This window comes from Sinohyriopsis cumingii, chromosome 5 (assembly GCF_028554795.1).
Source record: "Sinohyriopsis cumingii isolate HCF-2022 chromosome 5, ASM2855479v2, whole genome shotgun sequence".
Lineage (NCBI taxonomy): Eukaryota > Metazoa > Mollusca > Bivalvia > Unionida > Unionidae > Sinohyriopsis > Sinohyriopsis cumingii.
The window spans coordinates 128,499,662-128,520,219 of NC_142965.1; the positions used below are offsets into that span (position 1 = coordinate 128,499,662).

Genomic DNA, 20,558 nt, shown 5'->3' on the forward strand with positions numbered 1-20,558 from the left:
ACACACACACACACGCACACACACACACAGACAGACAGACATACACTTCCGCCAGTCAGGTGTGATTTCTTTTATCTAATATGAATTTCGGAACATTTATATCAAAATGTCTAAAAGACCTTCCCGAATTAATGTGTCTTGACTCGAAGCAATAATTTTATATTGGCCATCAGTTGATATTTACTTGTTATATTAATTGCTCTATATAATTATAATGTAAAGTTGGTAACACTTCATATAACGCTTTATCTTTAATATGAAGTTGGTAATACTTCATATAACGCTTTGTCTTTAATGCGAAGTTGGTAATACTTCATATAACGCTTTATCTTTAATGCGAAGTTGGTAATACTTCATATAACGCTTTATCTTTAATGCGAAGTTGGTAATACTTCATATAACGCTTTATCTTTAATGCGAAGTTGGTAATACTTCGTATAACGCTTTATTTTTAATAGGAAGTCGGTAATACTTCATATAACGCTTTATCTTTAATAGGAAGTCGTTAATACTTCATATAACACTTTATCTTTAATAAGAAGTCGGTAATACTTCATATAACACTTTATCTTTAATCTTCAGATTATAAGTACCGTTCATTTGAATAAGCAAGCATCAATTATCTGTGCATGTAAAAGTGTCATCCTTTATCAACAATGTACGTGCAGTATGCTAAATTTCTTTTTCCATTACATTGATATTCGTTATATTACTTTGTTTGAGCTCCATTTCTTTATATTACTTGCCTTTACTATTTTAGGCTCGATAATGTCTCAAGTAACAGGGGATAGATCCGTAAATTGTCTCCTTAACTAAAGGCTACGGTGTGACTTTTTCAGAAAATAATGTTTAATAATTAAAGAGATGGATATATTTTGAATTAGTTGTTTCGGGCTTATGCTGTTCTTGAAATTAATGTGAGGCGTGCATACCCTCCATTTATCCTTGGCAGCATGTACACAGCGAAATACTAATTGGGCACCTAGGAAGAAAAGCTATCCACCCATAACAGTAGACCTGTAGATTCAATGCATGTAGAATTTCTCAAAATCTGCCTAGATGGCAAATAATTTGAATTACATCAAGCTGTATAGTGCACAATGTTTTTTTTTTTTTCTTCTTCAGAATTATCAATTAGGAAAAGGGAATGTGTTTGTACTGTAAGCATCACTTGGTGTCAGAAATGACCTTCGGACGCAAGAATTCCCGGTATAAATTCGGGGTCGGGGTCCCTTGACTTTAATTGCTACGAATTACCATTTAATTGTCTAGTCAATTGAATAATATTCTTATGCTTTATTTTAAGATAGCTATCTAAAAATATGGACCTGTTTGTGGCTTTTATTATTTGTTTATATTTGTTAGGTGGATGCGTCAATACATTTGTGCATGAAAACAGTCCAATGCACCCTCAAGTGCAATGAGAATTACTGGTGCATGAAGCCTGAAGTGTACACCGATGTGTTACGGATACATTTTTTAAATTGTGCACTTTAAAGAATAAGCGACATTAGATACCTTTACCATCAAAATATAGGAGGCGAGGGGTTAATTTATGGGACTATTTTGATAGTAGAAATGTCCAAGAACAACAGAGTAATTTCCCTTGGATATTGCAGCTCGTGACATTGCGCAGTGACAGAGCGCTAACAGGTACGACTTTTCAGAGAGGAACAGAAGGTATGTAAACTTGTAATTTAATATTTTCTTTCTTCGTGAACATATTTTGAAGACAATCGTTGTACACTCATATGACAATGTTGCCGCCCTACATTATAACTGTCTAACAGAATTGTCGGTTTGTCGTGAAGCTGGGGAAAGTGGTACACTGAAAATTGAAATAAGCGGGTCGTACGTTTTAATCCAGCTATAATTCCAGTTTGTTTGAGTGTCAAGTCTTTGTTACGTCAGCCTGTTTTAAATATGGAAATGTCACGTACTGAATGAACAAGATTTTGTTTGAAAAATTATTATAATTGATAGATAATTTAATTGACATACTATAATTGGTTGGGGCCCCGAGTGACAGAATGGTCTAAAGCACTCACCGTTCCGGATCACTGCCATCTGACCTCTGTCGTGAATACTTTCTATTTAATCATTCAGTGCGTTCTAAACAGAGGGTTCGAATGCGAAGCTATGCCCTCTAAACGAGCACCCAGTTTTAGGAAGCAGAGTATACATCATTTTTAGACGTAGGCAGGTCAGACTTCATCCAGCGAAAGGCAAATTAAAATGCGAGTGACGTATACGAATGTTGGTTTAGTTTCTTTGTTCACAAGCAGGATTTAAACTGATGCGGAATAAGTTTGACTTACCAAGAGGATACAATTACCAGCTACACTGATTGATAAGTTTATTTAGGTTGGTATGAGTTTAAACGATTCCCAGTGATTGACAGTTTTCACTACAAAGATTGAACCTCAAGCAGATCACATACGTGTCAGATAATGAATTTTCATGAACAGTTGTGAAGTGGAACTGAAGTCAGCATGCAAACGCGTCTGCAAACATGAGTATTCTTTGTGCAATTCTTTTTGGCGCTTGCTTTTAATGATTTAATGAAGTTAACATGCCGTTGTATAACCCTGAATCTTTATATGACTGTTTATGTCTCATGCACTGAAAATTGATGATAAGAATAAACTGGTCCATTTCACACTCAAGCTTGGATGGAATGAGAAAAAAATGTCATTTTAAATTTAAAACTTCACCTAGATGGCGTCCTAAACAATTTCGTGTACAGGCAACAAGTCAGATAATAGAGGTTCTTTTTTATACTGATCTCGGTTTGATGCCTTCTAGTTCTTTGACTTTGTTCTCGTATAACTCAAACATGCCCACACATGAACGTTACCCACTTATGCTTATGCAAGAGTGATATCTCGTAAGCTAGAAGGACATAATATTTCAAAATAAATCAGTAATGAACAAAACCGCCATTATCATACTACTAATGTATTAAGGATTATTATTTTTTTTTAATTTGGCCACAAATATATAAATTTTTTGCCGCTGTGGACTCTTTTTCTCGTTCTCGGACCGTATCTACATGGCTACATTGTAATAGAATGTCTTGAAGTTCGTGTTCGTGCACACTCTTTATACAATTATCACCTCTGGTATAGCTGGTGTCTCTAGCGTTATTAATGCAGTTAAGCATTTTCAAGGACTGGTGCAAAGTAAAAACGGACACCGTCCCTTTGAGTGCCTCTGTTCCAAAAGCAGGTGCCTTAAACTTTGGCCGTTCTGAGGAAAAAAGTTGACTCTGATTAATACTTAGGGATACCATTCTATTGAACCCGTTCCGTCATCATGGCCAAGTTAATCTTGGTCATAACAAAGACCTCTCTAACTTGTTGATCAATCGGACTTGCATATGCCATAATCAGTTACACTCTTTCCCAAGTAGAATATTTCTTGGGCTCTGACTCGGTGAATTCAAACTAATTCGAGTCTTTGTCAATTGACTGATGATCCATTCATACGAAACCCGTTTCCTGATACCGTTCGCATCGGCATGCCGAGTTAGTGAATTACATATCCTCTCTTTTAACCCAGCGTACATGAAGTTTCGATCAGATTGCTCTGCTGGTTTCGTCGCCAGGACTTGATTGTTAGTCAGTGAGCAACAACAAGTCATCATACTATCTCCCTGCTGTATTGACACTACCTAGGAGTCTTTCAAACAGGGTCAGGAACGTGTTCTCAGACTTTATCTCAAGCGGGCTGTACAAATGTGTGGAGTTCAAAGACGCAATTTTCTCACATTTATACCTGGGAAAGAGGACATAAATCAGCAAGCCCTCTCATCGTTGCTGAAGTGGGCTCTACGCACGGCATAATCTGAGATATCGCTAGAACAGAGTTTCCTCATGAAGATCACTGCTCATGAGATAAGAGCAGTCTTTGCGATTCTTGCCTTTGATCGCAATGTCTCTATCAAAGATGTTATCGAAGCCATCAACCATTTCGAGTTCTGTTCTACTAGACTTGGCTCCACAACGACATACTCTGGATCTAGTAGGCCCCGTGTCAGTCCCACATGAGGCTACCAGATCCAGTTGACATCAACCTTACATCTGGACGGGCATCCTGCGCAACTTTCGCTGAGTCACTTGGATATTTATGTGGGAAGACGATCTCATCATTTCTTCTTCCCAGATTTAATCAAGTCTCCTCCTGTTGTGATGCTCGCAAGTTAGGAGAGTGGATTGACTTTCATATGTGAAATCCATTCTTCTTTCCACAGAGGTTAACCGAGGTATAAGTGTGATGCTCAATATTCCTTTGGGGCCCCGAGTGGCCGAGTGTTCTAAAGCGCTCTTCGTTACGGTTCACTGCCATCTCATCTCTGTCTGCGTTGGTTCTAGTCTCGGATTCAGCCAATGTGGGTATGTGAGAAAGCTTGCCAGTAGCTTCTCGTGGGTCGGTGGTTCTTTCAGGGGTTTTCCCGGGTTCTTCCTCCACCATTAATACTGGCCGCCATGTATAGCCTATCGTGTGCTGAAAAATGGCGTTAAACACTACAACAACAACAATATTCCTTTCGCCTATTACCTTCTCCTAACGTTAATGTTGTCGCAGAACTTTTTCGCAGAAGAAATCACATTTTTGTGTTAATGTTTCTCCTAGAATACTTAGCAATCACATTACCTTAATACACTTACATCCTCCGCACATTGCAAGCATCCGGTTTCACGATTATCTGCTCACCTTAAAGCCATCGCCACCTGTAGGCGAAAAGGGGAGGTATGTGGAATATAGACAGAAAAGCCAGATGTCTGAATTCGGGAGGTAGTAAGGCTTATATTCTTAACTTAGTGTGATCGGGTAATTATTCTAGGAGAAACATAATTTACTGAAATATTTGATTTCCGTTCGTATGATGTCGAACTTAGCCATACTAATTATTTTATACTCAGTAACCATAAAATAAAGTTTCTTAATTGTATTCAGACTGCTTTGTGCCGCTTTCTGAAGTTTTGAAGTGACCCTCATTCTCAAATGCAGCTATGACGAGATTATTTTATCAGAACCACCAGTCATACCTGTTATTGTTGATATGGCCCTAACAACAATCCCATTGGTGTGCCTATAATAGTTGTCACAGTCGTGATTCCCGCCACACCTAGAGCAACGTTGGCTTCAGCGGCGATTCCGCAAATGGCATATACAACTACACACATATGTTTATATTTCACGGGTAACGCAGTTCCTTTGTCGATTTCATCTCGCAACTGTTGTTCTGCTTCCATTCTTATCTCCCCTTGATAACACTTAGGGTCTTTCACAATTCTTCTTTTAACAATGTAATTGCGGAGTATAATTGCTCGACAGACTGGCCTTTATGAGGTGCAGGACGCACACGCACTTATAACCATTTACCATTTGTACTGGTACAACTGTCAAACAATTACAGCAAATCTCTCCTCGATGAATATATACCTCCGTCGATTGTGCGTTCTTTCGAGCAGGCACTACGTTCAAATAGAGACAAACCAAGTACGCAGTTGAATGATGTCTGCAACGATCTTTCTCGTCTTCTCTGTTATACTGAGAAGCGCGTGCTTGTTGAAAAACAGACAAGCTTTTTTTTTCTTGGTTGAGTCACTGTTAGGACAACAGTCGAGAGTTTTTTTCTAATTGGTTGAGTCAGTGTTGGTGCAACAAGAAAAGCATTTGGGGTGGATTTGTCGGTGAATTCCACTTCATCGTTGTAGAAACAATCCTTGAGTGATATTGCCCCCTGGTTGTGAAGCCTGCGACTGTGTTAATGCTATACCGCCTCGAGTTTTGGAATATCAGGATGGTCATAACTACTGATGTCTATTTGACCCTTAACACGATCAAATTTTAGTGTGTGCGAGGAGTGGTGAACGCCCTTTAACGCAGATACTCGTAGACAAGTGGAAGAAGATCACACTCGATGTTAGAATCACTGTTCCAACACCCCATCGGTAAATTGCTTAACCTTGTTTCGTTCAGAATCCATCACTTGCATGTAATGCTAAATATAATGTTAGACACCAGCACCAAAGCCAGTTAGGTTCCCGTTTGGATGGATATTGAGTCCTTCGAACTGGATTTCATATCCGGTGACTACTGATAATAGTATTGTAAATATAAAATTCTTTTTACTTTTATCGTCAGTATTTAATTAATATACTGGCACAACTTATAAAAATCCATCTTTTCATAAGACTGATCCGAAAAGTCTTTATCTCTTCCTACGTGCACTTATTGCAAAAACCTTGCTCATGTTATTTCTGTTTGCTAAAAATGAATATAATAAGCAACAGCATAAAGACAAAGCTGTTCCAAATTTTGTTGTTTCTCTAATGTCAAGGACAACTATGAACCATTCTTGGCGAAAGATTCTATGCCACTTTTTCATGATGCTGCCAATCCTACCCCTATTAAAATATTAAGGGACACGGGAGCTTCTCAGAGTATTTTATTATCAGATTATTTGCAATTCTCTGAAAAGTCTTCTTTATATGAAAGTGTTCGTATTGAGGGAGTAGAATGTCATTTATTCAAACTCCAGACCATCATGCTAATTTTTCATCAGACTTTGTTTCAGGACCAGTGACTATCGGAGCTGTGAGTTCCTTGTTCATTGATATGGTTCATTTATTGCTAGGCAGTGACTTAGATGGAGATAAGGGTGTGGTTATTCCTTTTGCTACCGACAAGCCTAGTTTTGATCAAAACCTTGATCCTATTAAAATCAAATCCTTATTTATACACTGCTTGTGCACTTACTATAGCTATGAAAACAAATAAGAGCTACTGAGAATGATGTTGATCAGGAAATTATTCCTTTATCTGGCACATTTATTGGTCAATCTTTTGATGAGGTCACTTTTGCTCCAGGCATTGATCTGTCAAAAGGTATTGATTATCGTGATCCTCTTCGTACTACCAATTCTCTCAGTTCTAATTAGGGTGACAAACGACAATCACTTATCGTCGTAGAGGAAAAGCATCATGAGATCTCCTGTTTTTTCCAGAGGGCTATTAGCGAAACTAAAGCCACAGAGGTATCTTTTTTGTGTTGAAAAATGGGGTCATTATGAGAAAATGTCACTTAGGAGTCAGTAAACCTTACCACAAGATCATTTTATTGGACGAAAATGGAACGTGAAGTTTCCAAATGCTGTATATCTTGTTATAAATGTCCTATGGCCGGTTTTAGTCCTTTTGAACTAGTGTTTGGACACACTGTCCCAGGGACCACTGAATTAAGTGAAAGTGAAATTGCTTTCAACGGAAGGTTCAGAGACTAATCTTCTTGATTATATCTCTGATTTTAAATATAAGCTGTCAATGCTTGTGAAACAGTGAAGTAGCAAGAAGCAATCTTCACTCCGCCCAATCAAAAATGAAATTAACGCTCGACAACACTGCAAAGGAAATAACTTTTCAGACTGGTGACAAAGTTCTAGCTATTTTGCCCATACCTCAAAATCCTCTTTAAGCTAAGTAGTATGGTCATTAAACAGTTGAAAACAAAGCAAGTGACCTAAATTATATCATCAACACAAAACAAATATATGCCATATTTTAATAGCATGTTGATGGGGATGCACCAGTTAAGTAATCAGTAAAGTTAGCTGTACCTATCCCACACAATGGGGATTTAAACGAATGGCGTACAATAAACTCTTGGAGATGTATTTAATGACTGAACTGAGAATTAATTCGTTCTTATTTCTTATGTTCTTATTTGAAAATCAGCTGCAGATGTGTTTAATCTTGTGCTTAGATTTGATTTGAGAAGAAACGTGTTTGGATTATTCATTATAATTACAAAGTTGTCATTCTACTAAAATATTATTCTGAGAATATTGTCAATTTGTTCAAAGTAGTTTTGGGTCAATGCCATTGTGATGCATCAGGACTGTTGACAGACAAGTATTCGTTAGATTATTTTGGATTTAAGTCATAACACTGCAAGTTGATCTTAAAGTTTCATTTTACAACTATCATACTTCATTTTTATGTTTTACAAGACTTGTTTCTTTCTTTTACTTAGTTCATGGCCATGAGTGTTAACTATATATATATATATATATATATATATATATATATATATATATATATATATATACCGCTCCGGTGGCCTAGTGGTTACAGCGTCCGCCTCAGATGCGGAAAGTCGTGGGTTCGATCCCCGGCCGAGTCATACCAAAAACTTACAAAAATGGTACTAACAGCTGCCTCGTTTGGCGCTCATCATTAAGAGGTTAGTTTTAGGACTGGTCGGCCTGGTGTCAGGATAATGTGACTGGGTGGGACATCATGCTTCATGTTTGCGGCATGATGCCCCAGTGCTAGACATCACTATAAACTGCCGCACCGCAGATATCGTAGCGAAATGACTGAAAAATTATTAAAGCTACATTAATAATCCAAATCACACACACACACACACACACACACACACACACACACTGTGTGTGTTAGTCACTAAAGAGGTTGTCTATTCAAATACTAGCTTAAGACCAGGGTTATCTCTGGATTGTAAAATGTTTCAAATATCTGATTGTTTTGTAGGTTGGACGCTTGTCTCAACTGGTTGTTATGCAGCTCGGTGTTTGTCTCTCAATTGATTATTTTGTAGATTCGATTATTGTCTCTCAACCGATTATTTTGTAGATCCAATGATTGTCTCTGAACTGATTTTTTTGTAGTTTCGATGCTAGTCTCTCAACTGGTTGTTTTGGAGATTCGATGATTGTCTCTCATTTGATTGTTTTGTAGATTCGATGATTGTCTTTCGATTGTTTTGGAGGTTCGATGATTGTCTCTCAACTGATTGTTTTGTAGATTCGATGATTGTCTCACAACTGATTGTGCTGGAAATTCAGTATTTGTTCCTCAGGTGATTGTGCTGTAGAATCAATGCATTTTCCTCAAGAGCAGAGCAAAACCTTTATTACTTAAAGTAAATCACAGGCCAAGAATATGTGGCGTTGTATACAGCAACTGCCACAACATTATAAGGTTACGTCAGTAGTCTTTGGAGGACACAGACACATAACCTCTCAACATTTACAGGCAGAGAAAGAATAAATATTCGAAGGTAACAGGAGATCATATTGGTTCAATAATATACCACTGTTATGGTCTTGAGGTGTACTAACTTTGTAAAAGAGAAAGGATAGTATATCTTGTAAATTGCGCAAATTTGATTATATTTTGTTTATTATTAGAGTCAAACATTTGGTGACATTTCAGAGAGTATTACCATCACTGGTGGTATATGCGGCTTTGCAATGGAGGGTTTGCGGTAATAGAACGGATTAAGAAACTTGCATTTGTTTGCCGATTTCATTTTTATCACAATGATTACGTATTTTTGCCTCAGAAGTGTTGTGTTCCAACGACTGGTTTCAGACTTTGTGATTGGTAGACTTAAATTTGTATCAATGATAAATAGATTTCCTAGGTAACAGTAATAAGTAGTTTTGCGTATTCAAATCTTTTAAAGAATGATAAACTTTTCCAGTGTAGGATAGAGTTACCGACGATTACCATTCCTGTATATAAAGGTATTTTAAAGTTTCTGTTTTCGTGCCTTTTGTTCTTTTCGTATTATTAATAAATTCATAGTTTGGGAGGTTTGGTCTCCCAACAATTGTCAGAGTGTTCGTTATGCTATTCTTCCATTTGTAAGTATTTTCCTTAGCATAAGTCTTGTTAAAATGAGTTGTCAGAGGAGTCTTGTCATCCATTTATAAGTATTTTCCTTAGCATTGGTCTTGTTAAAATGAGTTGTCAGAGGAGTCTTGTCATCCATTTATAAGTATTTTCCTTAGCATTGGTCTTGTTAAAATGAGTTGTTAGAGAAGTCTCGATAGTTTAGCCCATTTACCATTGATAATACCGATCCATAATCTATACTTCGTGATATGATAATTATATCAGTTGATTTCCGTCGTAGCTCTGAATGAAGCTCATGTGCAGGCGACTACGTTTCCTCAGTTGTAGAATGTTTATTAAAACTTCGATATGCAAATTTTCAATTTTTGTTATACTTTCAAGTTTCCAAACTTCACACCCTTCTAGCGTGATGAGCGTTGTATTTATTTCACTTATAAAACCTTCATTTTTCATCATTACCAAAAATTATACTCTATCGGCGTAATGCAGTATATAATTAGAAAGAAATAATTTTATAGAGGCGTAAGAGAACTGGTGCTCTTATTCGTTAATTTACATGAGGAATAAAATTGATGAAATATTTTCAACTTGCCTAACATACTTTCTAAACTGAAGGAAGGCTGATTGTTCTTCCGTGTAACTGTCAATATTTGAGTTTATGATAAATATTATATATCATTCTAAATATGTTCCTATTGACACTTTTATCCAATATTTTCCTATTGACACTTTTATCCAATATTTTCCTGTTGACACTTTTATCCAATATTTTCCTATTGACACTTTTATCCAATAGTTTCCTATTGACACTTTTATCCAATAGTTTCCTATTGACACTTTTATCCAATAGTTTCCTGTTGACACTTTTATCCAATAGTTTCATTCATAGCCCTATCCTCAAATATTGTCAAAGGCAGTGCTGTCATAAAAGAGCACAAACTAGTTTCATGCAGCATGCTTTTAAAAATTTGGTAAGAGCACGAATACAAAATATCTGATCTGTGGTTCAACCAACAGATTGTTCTGTAGGCTTGATGTGTGTCCCATAACAGTTTGTTCTGTTGGCTCGATGTGTGTCACTTAGCAGATTGTTCTGTTGGCTCGATGCATGTCACTCAACAGATTGTTCTTTTGGCTCGATGCATGTCACTCAAACGATTGTTCTGTTGGTTCATTGCGTGCCGCTCAGCAGATTATTCATTTGGCTCGATGTATGTAACTCAGCTGGTTCTTTGCTGGTTTGATGTGGGTCCCTCAATATTAAACAAAACATTGATACTGAACGACTAAACGTCCTAAGGCAGGGTGGATATGTGGGTTGTATAGCTTAAAATATAGATTGTTAAATTAAAATACCCTGTGCATTTTTTATTTTAAAGGAAAACCGTCATGGATATGGTGTCATTTGGAATGTTCAATAAATTTATTATATTTCACACTATGTTTTCTTTTCACTAGAATATTACAAGTTCTACGCTAAATGAAGGCAGACGCGTTTGTATTTTCAGATACAACTTAGATTCATTTGAAGCTTTCAATGTTGTTGTTTTTTGAGACACTGAGGCCGCGTCCCTCCCCAAAATAAAACATATTCTTAAAAAGATAATAATAATAATAATAATAATAATAATAATAATAATAATAATAATAATAATAATATCAACATCAATAATAATGACAGAAACGATAACAGATGTTGTAAACGTGATCTTCGTTTCTTTTGTCTTCTTTTCTTTTCTTGTAAATATGCCACTTAGAGACATTTCTTGCAGATGGAGACGACAGCTGAGTTCGATGCCTACCTGGGAGGAATATTATCATCTTGTTTTACTACCCTAGCGATCGCCCTGGGGAAGGAGACTGGGCTGATTGACTTTCTGTGTGCCGCAGACTCTCCACTTACTACAGAACAGATTTCAGAGGGAACCAGACTAAAACAACGGTATACATTTAGCAAAGTGAACAAAACATGCTATATTTTATATATAAATAACTCATTTTCTTTCGTGACCTTTTGTTTTCATTCTTGCCTCTATAGGTGGTTTCAAGGTGTTAATAGTTACACGCTTTCTTTTCCAGAAAGAAGAAAATGTTTACTTCTAATGCACAAAGCTATAAGATTGAAAACTTTTAAGCAAGAACATCACAGATCCAATGATGGACGATTCCTTTCCTGTTTTTCAAATGAGTTTAACGTTAGCTTGTTTAACGTAGTTTTGTTTAACGTAAATGTGTTTAACGTAATAATGTTAACGTAGCCTTGTTTAACGTAGGCTTGTTTAACGTAATACTGTAAACGTAGGCTTGTTTAACGTAGGCTTGTTAACGTATGCTTGTTTATGGCAAAAACTGAATTGTAAAAATGTATTAGTCGATTTTTATATCCGCATTCCATTTTATGTATCTTTTGGAATTTCCGTTTATACGCCTGTCAGTAATCGTGCGTATTATGTTATGGCGCTGTTCGTGCGTCCGTCCGTCCGATAATAATTTATTGTCTGGCCCATATCAATGAAAGTCTAGTACAGATATTTTGGATGGTCTGAATCCTTTTCAAGGCCTCAACGGATGACAAGCTGAATTGTTGTAGATGAAGCTAACACTAGATATATTTTATGTCGAGATTGTATATCGCTCACCGGTCTCACCCCCAGGCCTCAAGGTTAAGATTACAGCCTGGGGAAAATACAAATCAGTGACTTAGACACTTGTTTGGGTACAAATATTTACCATCGAGGAATTTCAGTGAAATTGTTGCACTATGCATTGCACAGTTATATGTGTGTTGCATGCTACAGCCACTCACGCACTCACAGTATAAAGGTCAGGGTCAAACTGAATGCAGATTCAAACCCACGTTTTTCCTTATACAGGGTATTTAGTTTGAGCCATTGGTAATATTTTAAAGAATCTTCAGTCATTTGTATCTCATGGCTAGGTTAAGCGTCACATATCACAGCAATGCATCACGTCGAGCCTCCTGTTGGTCATGGTCATTTTATAGTAATATAAACCCATTCACTTTTATTCTTAGTCTGGTCTGTAATGATATTTGAGATACTTGTATAATCATCATGGGATAAACTTATGTCTATAATATTTACTTTCACAGTCTTATTTTCATGAAACCGTAACCAAATTTTTGTATCAGGAAGTGTTTTTAAGTTTGTAGTAATGGTATCCTATCTTGACACATCTTTGCACGTACACCCATGGAGTGGAAACATTTTTTTGTCCCGTCTTGACAAAGCTTTGCACGTACACCCGTGAAGTGGAAACAGTTTGTGTCCCGTCTTGACACACACACCAGTTAAGTAGCTACATTTTGTATCGCGTTTTGATAAATCTGCGAAGTGGAACAATGTGTGACCCGTCTTGACAAATATTTGCACACGTACACACGTGAAGTGGAAATTTTTTGTATCCCTCTTTACAACTCTTTGCACATGCACCCGTGAAGTGGGAACCTTTTAATTCCGTCTTGACAAATCTTTGTACATAGACCCGTGAAGTGGAAGCATTTTTGTATCACGTCTTGACAAATCTTTGAACAAGTGAAGTAGAGCCATTTTTCGCATACACCAGTGAAGTAGAAACATTTTGTATTGTCTCTCGTACCTTCGCCACTCGTGACAATACAGTGTTTCCACTTCACTCCTGAAATATTTCCGTTTATCACATAGTCGGTACACTTTGCATATAGTGTGTGGAGTGTAATAGTTTTGATTTATACATGTGAACATATCACTTTATGTGATTCTGATTGGTCCAAATAAGCCCATGCAATTAATGTGTAGTTTTCTCTTTACTGATTGGCTGCGATCGTGGGAAAACTTTTTTTAAATCCCGCCTTCTGGATTTTTTTTTGTTTTCATTGAACATTTTGGCGGCAATTTTTATATTCGACTCGAGAAAGGGAATTGGGAAAAATGGTCTCGTCTGTTTCAATATTGCCAATTTACCACCACAGCAGTTTGTTATGTCATGTATAACATATAACATGAAAAATGGCAAAATCCCTAAGACAAGAACAATAACAACAAGTAAAACTACCGGTATTGCCCAGATGATAGCGAGGGTAGGGGTGGGGATGGATCGGCGGTATATCTGTAGACTGGAATCCACCCTATATGCAAGCTTGTGTAAATGTGAACTTACTGAAGTAAATGAACTCACCTTTGTTCACAGAAGAATGTAGACATAAACCGGTTTCCCCAACTGACAGAGTTTTATCCAACCACAGGAAATTTACGCAGTAAATATGTGATGCAAGTCTGACTCAAAAAGAGATTTGTTTACATCTTCTGTACAGTCTAATGTTCAAAATCCTATACGGAAAATATCCGGTCACAACTACATTACAGTAAATATGTGTATTTCTGCATCCAGTAATATTCTTTTCACAAAAATATCGCAACAATGTAATGTTTTGTTGTGAAGTCGAATTTCAATGTAAACACTGGCACTGTGTTGTGTAGGCCAACTCAAACCGGTACTGTGCACCGTATCAAACAATGTGACTTCACAAGCATTGGACATTTTGTGTTGACAAATGTTTTGTCTTTTGTAAAATATTCTATACTCCCTTAAAAGCCTGGTCTAACTGCAGACTTCATAAACCCGTACCTACCGTCGCACAATCCGCTTGCAGATCTTGGTATATGCAGCTTGTTAGGAGTAAGTAATAGAGCAAACAAGAGAGACAGTGATCTGCCGATCTGAGTCTGTAGTTGCAGTTGGATCGGAATTAAAAGCGAATACTGTTATGTATATTTAATTTGCATTGTTATAAGCGAATACTGTTGCTGACATTGTCGAAAATCAAGTTCATTGTTCACCTGACCAGAATCATTGATTTGTTTTTATTATGTAAATAACTAATAAATAGCTAATATTTTTTCAGTGTCTGTGGATTTAATATTAGGAATAATATTTATAGAAGTAAACATATTTATATGGACTGAGTAGTGAAGGACATTGTGTTAACCGTATTCTTTATTATAATTTTGGTAACATCCTTCTAACTATAAGATTTTTCTAGAAATTAACTTTTGGCCCTCATCCGGGTTATTCTTTTATATCTTAAGTTTTTTTAAAAAAAATATATAATCTTGTTTACTGGGAAAATTATTTGTTCGTTCTTTGAGATTTTGAGGTTTGAATTGGACTGGAATTTAGTTATTCAAATTATTTGTTCTCCAGAAATACAAAGTGCTCAATATCAATAATAATAATAATAATACCAATAATAATAACAATACTAATAATGGGCAGAGACATTATCTGGGAATTATATTGAATTCAAAACATGGACACCTTGGGTCATATTTCCGCGGTTGAACAAAAGACTGCACATTACAATTCCGTACATTGGTACAATAGAGCCTACAGGCCACCACAAGCACATCAACACCTTGGAAATTATTTGTAATAGCACTAAATATTAGTCAGAACTTTATTCATTAGGACTTTTGTTAGTAATTTTAGGATTTGTTGGGATTTAATTCGCAATACCGTAAGTTGCTTTTTACATTTTCACTTTTTATGATAGGGAAATAAATTATTTGTTGAATTTTACAAAACTGTTGCTTCTCACTCTTTTCTAATACTTATTTTAAAACCATAGAGTCATAATAGCATAAACAGTAGTGTATTCATCTCCGGAATTCGTTTGTATTCTTTGTTGTTGTCAGTATTATGCATGTTTTTAAATTTGAGTAATGTAAATATGTAAGCAATAATTTTCGTAATTACTCTTACATAAATTCTATTTTCTCCGGCACATTTTATTACAGTAGTTGTAGTGTGGTGGTTTTAAGCCGCCACTTTAAAATTAGTGTTAAAATATCTAGTGTAATGTCATTATGCCATATCTATATACATTTCATTTTCACTATATGTTTGAATTGCATATTACACCTTCAAAATGGTTTACGTAAATCCACTTGTCTGCACAGACTCTTGATCTACCACCAAATTATGCATGTAAAATGCAGTTAGGTAAATAGATCTAAAAGACCAGGAGGGTGTTTTTGCGCTGTGACTTAAAAATTATCTCACGTTTAATTTGTTGTTCAGATGCGTTGGTAACTTTGTAAAGAAACGAATTCATGTTTACTATTCGGCTGAACGAATATATCGAAACTAACGACAATAACGAAAATATCGAAAATAACGAAAATATCGAAAATAACGAAATTAACGAAAATATATGAACTTAGATCTTGGCTGAATCATATTTCTGGCATCAAACTCCAAAACCACAAACGTCAGTCAAAACCACAATGGTCAGTCAAAACCCACTGATTTTACGAAGTACTGAGGAAAAAGTGGCGGAAACGGAAACCAGGGACAAAGTATGTGATTGATTTTGCTATTTTATTCATACAAATATAACAATACTACTACTTGTAAGAGTCAAAGGTAATTTCCAGAAAATTCATCTTTTGACTTTTGATTTCCATAGTAATACGTATCTTGGGGGTTTTGCTGTAAAACTGATCATAATCTGACATCCATGCCGTCTAATTGGCAACAGTGTACAGGCCGCACGTTTAAAATCGTAGCACATAGAAGATTGATTTACAATAGTAGAATTCGGATTAAATCTTTACTCGTCTGCATTACGCGCTCATCGAGCAGAACACGAAATTTGTCGTCAATATGGAATAAATATGTAGACATGTTTTCAGTACTGTAACATAAATTCACACACCTTATTATCGTAACTCCTAGATGAGGATGAGGCCAGAGGACATAACTGGCTTCTGATTTCAAATGTTAAACACATTTTATTAAATTACATCGTATTTTCTTTCGAGTACAGTTACACTTCTACTCGACACATTTTATCATTCAAGGATGTTTCCAACAAATCCATTTAAATGAGGGAATTTCTAAACAAAGCATACTTATTACAAACCAATAAAGGGTGCTACTAGTATTTGTCTTAAGTGTCATTTTTATCACACAGTATATACAGTTCGTAATGTTTCTGTGTATCCGAGTACTGTCGAGTCTACCCGTATCAAGTCCCAAGTGAGTGAGCTGAGACCCGTTGTTAGGAATGATCGAATGACTGAGAACGTAATTTTTACAATCAAGCTTGTTTCAGTTTCCTTGAGGCTTATGATTTGTGCTCTCTTTGTGTCTTAAAATGATGGTATTGAAATGTTACGCACCACCGGAGCAGAGTTGCACTTTGGAATCTTTCGGATCCGTGTTGTGAGCAGGAACGACCTTAGCAAACGCGGGGCCCTATTTGGATCATTTTGGTGGGGCTCCCTTGATTTACATGCGGGGCTCTGTATGTGCACGGTAGTTGGAAATAAATTTGTAAAAAAGTTTTATATGATATTCAACTTTAAATTTTCTTCCATAGCTTTAAAATTACTTTCTCTCAGCAGTTACATTTTTAAAATTACTATTGTGCGGGGCCGCTGTGAGCGCGGGGCCCGATTTGGCCAAATTGGTCCAGTCGACTTAAGGCAGGCCCTGGTTGTGAAGATGCGCTTGGGCCATTATTTTTTAGAGAAATCATTATTTTGTTAAGTGGTTGATACCATTTGAAAAATTATGGTAAGCATTTGAACTTTGCTACTCGTGTATGCCCCATACTCGCGAATGTGTGTAACGTCGATATAAATCAGTTTGTTTCAGTTATGTCCAGGAGTGGCTTGGTGCCATGGTCTCGGCTAGACTCATCCAGCTAGATACTGAGTCCAACAAGTTTTACGTTCAGCCCAATCACCGACAACCTCTCAGAGTCCGAGGGGCCTTCGCCCAGGGGATTGGGCCTTGGTGTAAACGATTTGACTTGGTCAAGTCATGCTTCCAAAAGGATGGACCTCTAGGTAATAATCATGTCTTAATGCATTGTCCAAATAAACATGTAAACTTAAAAACAGAGCTGAGGTTTCAGAGTTTTTGTTCTTTATGCAAATACAATATTTTGTACCAGTAAGCCACGGGCAGTGATAACTTGTAATTTACTGTGACTTGTATCAGAAATTTAAAGACTGCACGATTAGACCAATAATAGTTTTCAGTGCGCTTGAGAGAGAGAGAGAGAGAGAGAGATAGTAATAATACGTGATATCCCGAATATGTGTCGGAACATAGTCTTTCGTCTTTCTAGCTGTTTTTTATTTCGTTTTGTCGGTTTAGAATCATTATACTAGTCAAGGCAATTTTAGATTACTTCATGAGATTATATTGCAGGTTTCGAGTATTCAGAAGAGCCCAGCTGGTTTGACTGGTTTGATTCCTATAGATCTGTCACATGTGATAATGTTGTAGAACAGGAAATCATTCCATTTTTGGGATCCACGTTGAAAGAGAAACTAGGTAAGCTTTAATTAGGTAGTTGAAATAAAAAGTTTAAACTCATTACAAAAATTAATAGTACAAGAGAAAAAGAATATCATATTTTATTTAAGTCACGATGGATAAAGGGCACGAAGTAGGTAAAACGGTAATTTTGTCGTTTAAAATGGAAAAGAGATCGTTAGACATACTAATTTTAGAACAAAGGTGTCAGGACAATTGCATAAAAATTAACAAAATCTGCATGATATTAAATACCAAAATACTCTAAAACTACTTTTCATTCCACTAGAAGAATTCAATGTAGAATGTTTCGTCATGTTATTTTATTTTTCTGTTAATTAAAAAGTTCTGCATATACCTCAATTCAATTTCAGAATGTGGCATTCATGTGGTGGATATAGGAAGTGGTACTGGAAATTATACAATAGCTCTTGCTAAGATGTTTCCAAAGTCTACATTTGTTGGTGTGGAATATGCGGAAGTAGGTGTTCTCAAGGCAGAAGAAAGGGCTAAAGAGAAATGTCTCCAGAATGTCACCTTTCAGAAAGGAGATGCACACAACCTTCCAGACTCCTGGACTGAGATGTTTGATTGGGTGTTCATCTATGACGTCTTGCATGACATAGCAGACCCACATAAGGCAATCCGTGAGGTGCGCCGAATCATGAAGCACGATAGCATTTTCTCTCTTGTTGAGATTGGCGTTCACAGCGACCTTTCTTACAATGTCGGTGATAAAACTGCCGCCATGTACTACGCTGCTAGTATGTTTGTCTGTCTTCCATCAAGCTTGTCTCTTGAACCCCATAAGGGATATGGGGCTTGCTGGGGTATGGAAGCATGTGAGAAAGCAGTGGTCGAAGGCGGATTGAGAGTAATCAACAAAACCAAGATAGCTGGAACGAAAATACTATTTTTTTGCGCCAAATGAGTCATATAACCCTTTTGATTTAGCTATATATATATATATATATATATATATATATATATATATATATATATATATATATATATATATATAATAATAATAATAATAATAACAAACATGGCTATTAAAGTGTTGGTATGAAGCGATTTGAAAGACCAATACAATTGTTATATCAAATTGTGATCTGCCCATGGCGCATTAATATGCGTATGTAAATATTGTTTCAACATTAGGTTATATTCCAATAGTCGCTTCCATATTCTCTAATTCTGTGATGAATTTCTCTCACGCATAAGCGATGTCCATGAAATTTTAATATAGTGTTCACAGTACCAGTGATACAAAGTCGCAATAGCCTGTCAAAATTTGTACGGTACATTTATATATGAAGAGGAATACATAGTGTAATCTGTTAATGCTTTGTCTGTTTTTATTTCTTACTTTATGTTTTATATAATCTATTAGTACTGATCTAATGACATATTTAATAATAAAATGTCTGAAGCCCGCTCTACCATCTCTCAACCGTTCTCTATCATCGTGTAGGTTGGTAAGGTTGCAGACTAATTAACCAGTAAGAAAAAAGGATCGACATTGAATCAATGCCTTTTTGGTAAGTCTTCCCAACCCCATCACAACATATCTCTCTCTCTCTCTCTCTTTTTCTCTGGACCTTCGTACCTTAGTAGAAAGATACCAACGAAAATCCGTTAAAAAACAACCGTGGAGGATTTTCGTTTGTGTCATGTGACGATGTCTCTGGACCTAAGAATGATGGAAAAATGTAGTCACGAATCGACGGAAAGGGGAAAGTTAGCATTGGAGGATAGAAATAACCTTATGATTGGTAGCAATGTTAATTAAATTATAGTAATGGCTTAGATGGACTGTAAATACATTTAAAAATTTGAATTATTTCTTACCGGTTCCTCATTTCGCCTAGTTTAAATTTCCAACTCGAGTAAATATATTAGTCGTTGTATCTAGTCCAAAGTTGTAAACAAATAGGTACAAACTTTATGTAAATATATTTCTGCTTTTATGTTAAACTCGTGAAATATTCATATCACCTCTCCCAAAATTGTTAAAGTCTTTTGCAATTTAGCATATCAACATGTATGCTGTGACACAGCTATTGTTCGCTACGCCTTGTTGCGCTTAATTAATGGATACAATAACATTATTTGAATTTGACGTTCTCGAAATGTTTCGATGCCGTTAGCTTTCTTATAGTCGTTTATATGAAGAAGAGTTCGCAATATTTTAAATTTCTCTATGAGCCAGTATTGTCATTTTACAGTATTTGCATCAGTACGATATAATGATATAACTTCCCTAAAGAAGTGTTGCGGAGTCCCAAAATAGCAAAACGAAACCAAGATAACCCTCTGCCTGTCTAGTTAAAGTTTGATATCCACAATGCGACGCGCAGATCTGGCAGACGCCAATAACAGGTCATGTTCTGTTGACATTGTGGTTCACCAATCAAATTACAACTTTCAAGGTTTATCATTCGAAATATTCAATTACTAACAATGATCCTCCTTAGCACGAATGTGCAATTCTCATAGGTTACTAAAATTAAGCGGACTGGAAATTCCAAAGGTCAACCATACATGAACTTTTATCG

General features: G+C 36.2%; 1 protein-coding gene across 2 annotated transcripts; it reads left to right on the plus strand.

Annotated features, from left to right (window-relative positions):
- Positions 1–1,580: 1,580 nt before the first annotated feature.
- LOC149800208 (uncharacterized) lies at positions 1,581–19,344 on the plus strand. 2 transcript variants are annotated; one of them, XM_089959780.1, is made up of 5 exons: positions 1,581–1,680; positions 11,445–11,614; positions 17,332–17,525; positions 17,893–18,018; positions 18,375–19,344. In XM_089959780.1, the coding sequence occupies exons 2-5, from the start codon at positions 11,445–11,447 to the stop codon at positions 18,929–18,931; spliced, it is 1,047 nt and encodes a 348-aa protein (XP_089815906.1). In that variant the 5' UTR covers positions 1,581–1,680; the 3' UTR covers positions 18,932–19,344. The 2 variants fall into 2 exon arrangements, with proteins under 2 accessions (XP_089815906.1, XP_089815907.1); XM_089959781.1 differs by having other exon boundaries at positions 1,602–1,653.
- Positions 19,345–20,558: the final 1,214 nt, after the last annotated feature.

Excerpts from the sequence above, each read along its gene's own strand:
- LOC149800208 (XM_089959780.1), top strand. The coding sequence starts at position 11,445 with ATGGAGACGACAGCTGAGTTCGATGCCTACCTGGGAGGAATATTATCA. Across the intron at positions 11,615-17,331 it reads GGAACCAGACTAAAACAACG|TTATGTCCAGGAGTGGCTTG; the intron begins GTATACATTTAG and ends AGTTTGTTTCAG. Across the intron at positions 17,526-17,892 it reads CCAAAAGGATGGACCTCTAG|GTTTCGAGTATTCAGAAGAG; the intron begins GTAATAATCATG and ends ATTATATTGCAG.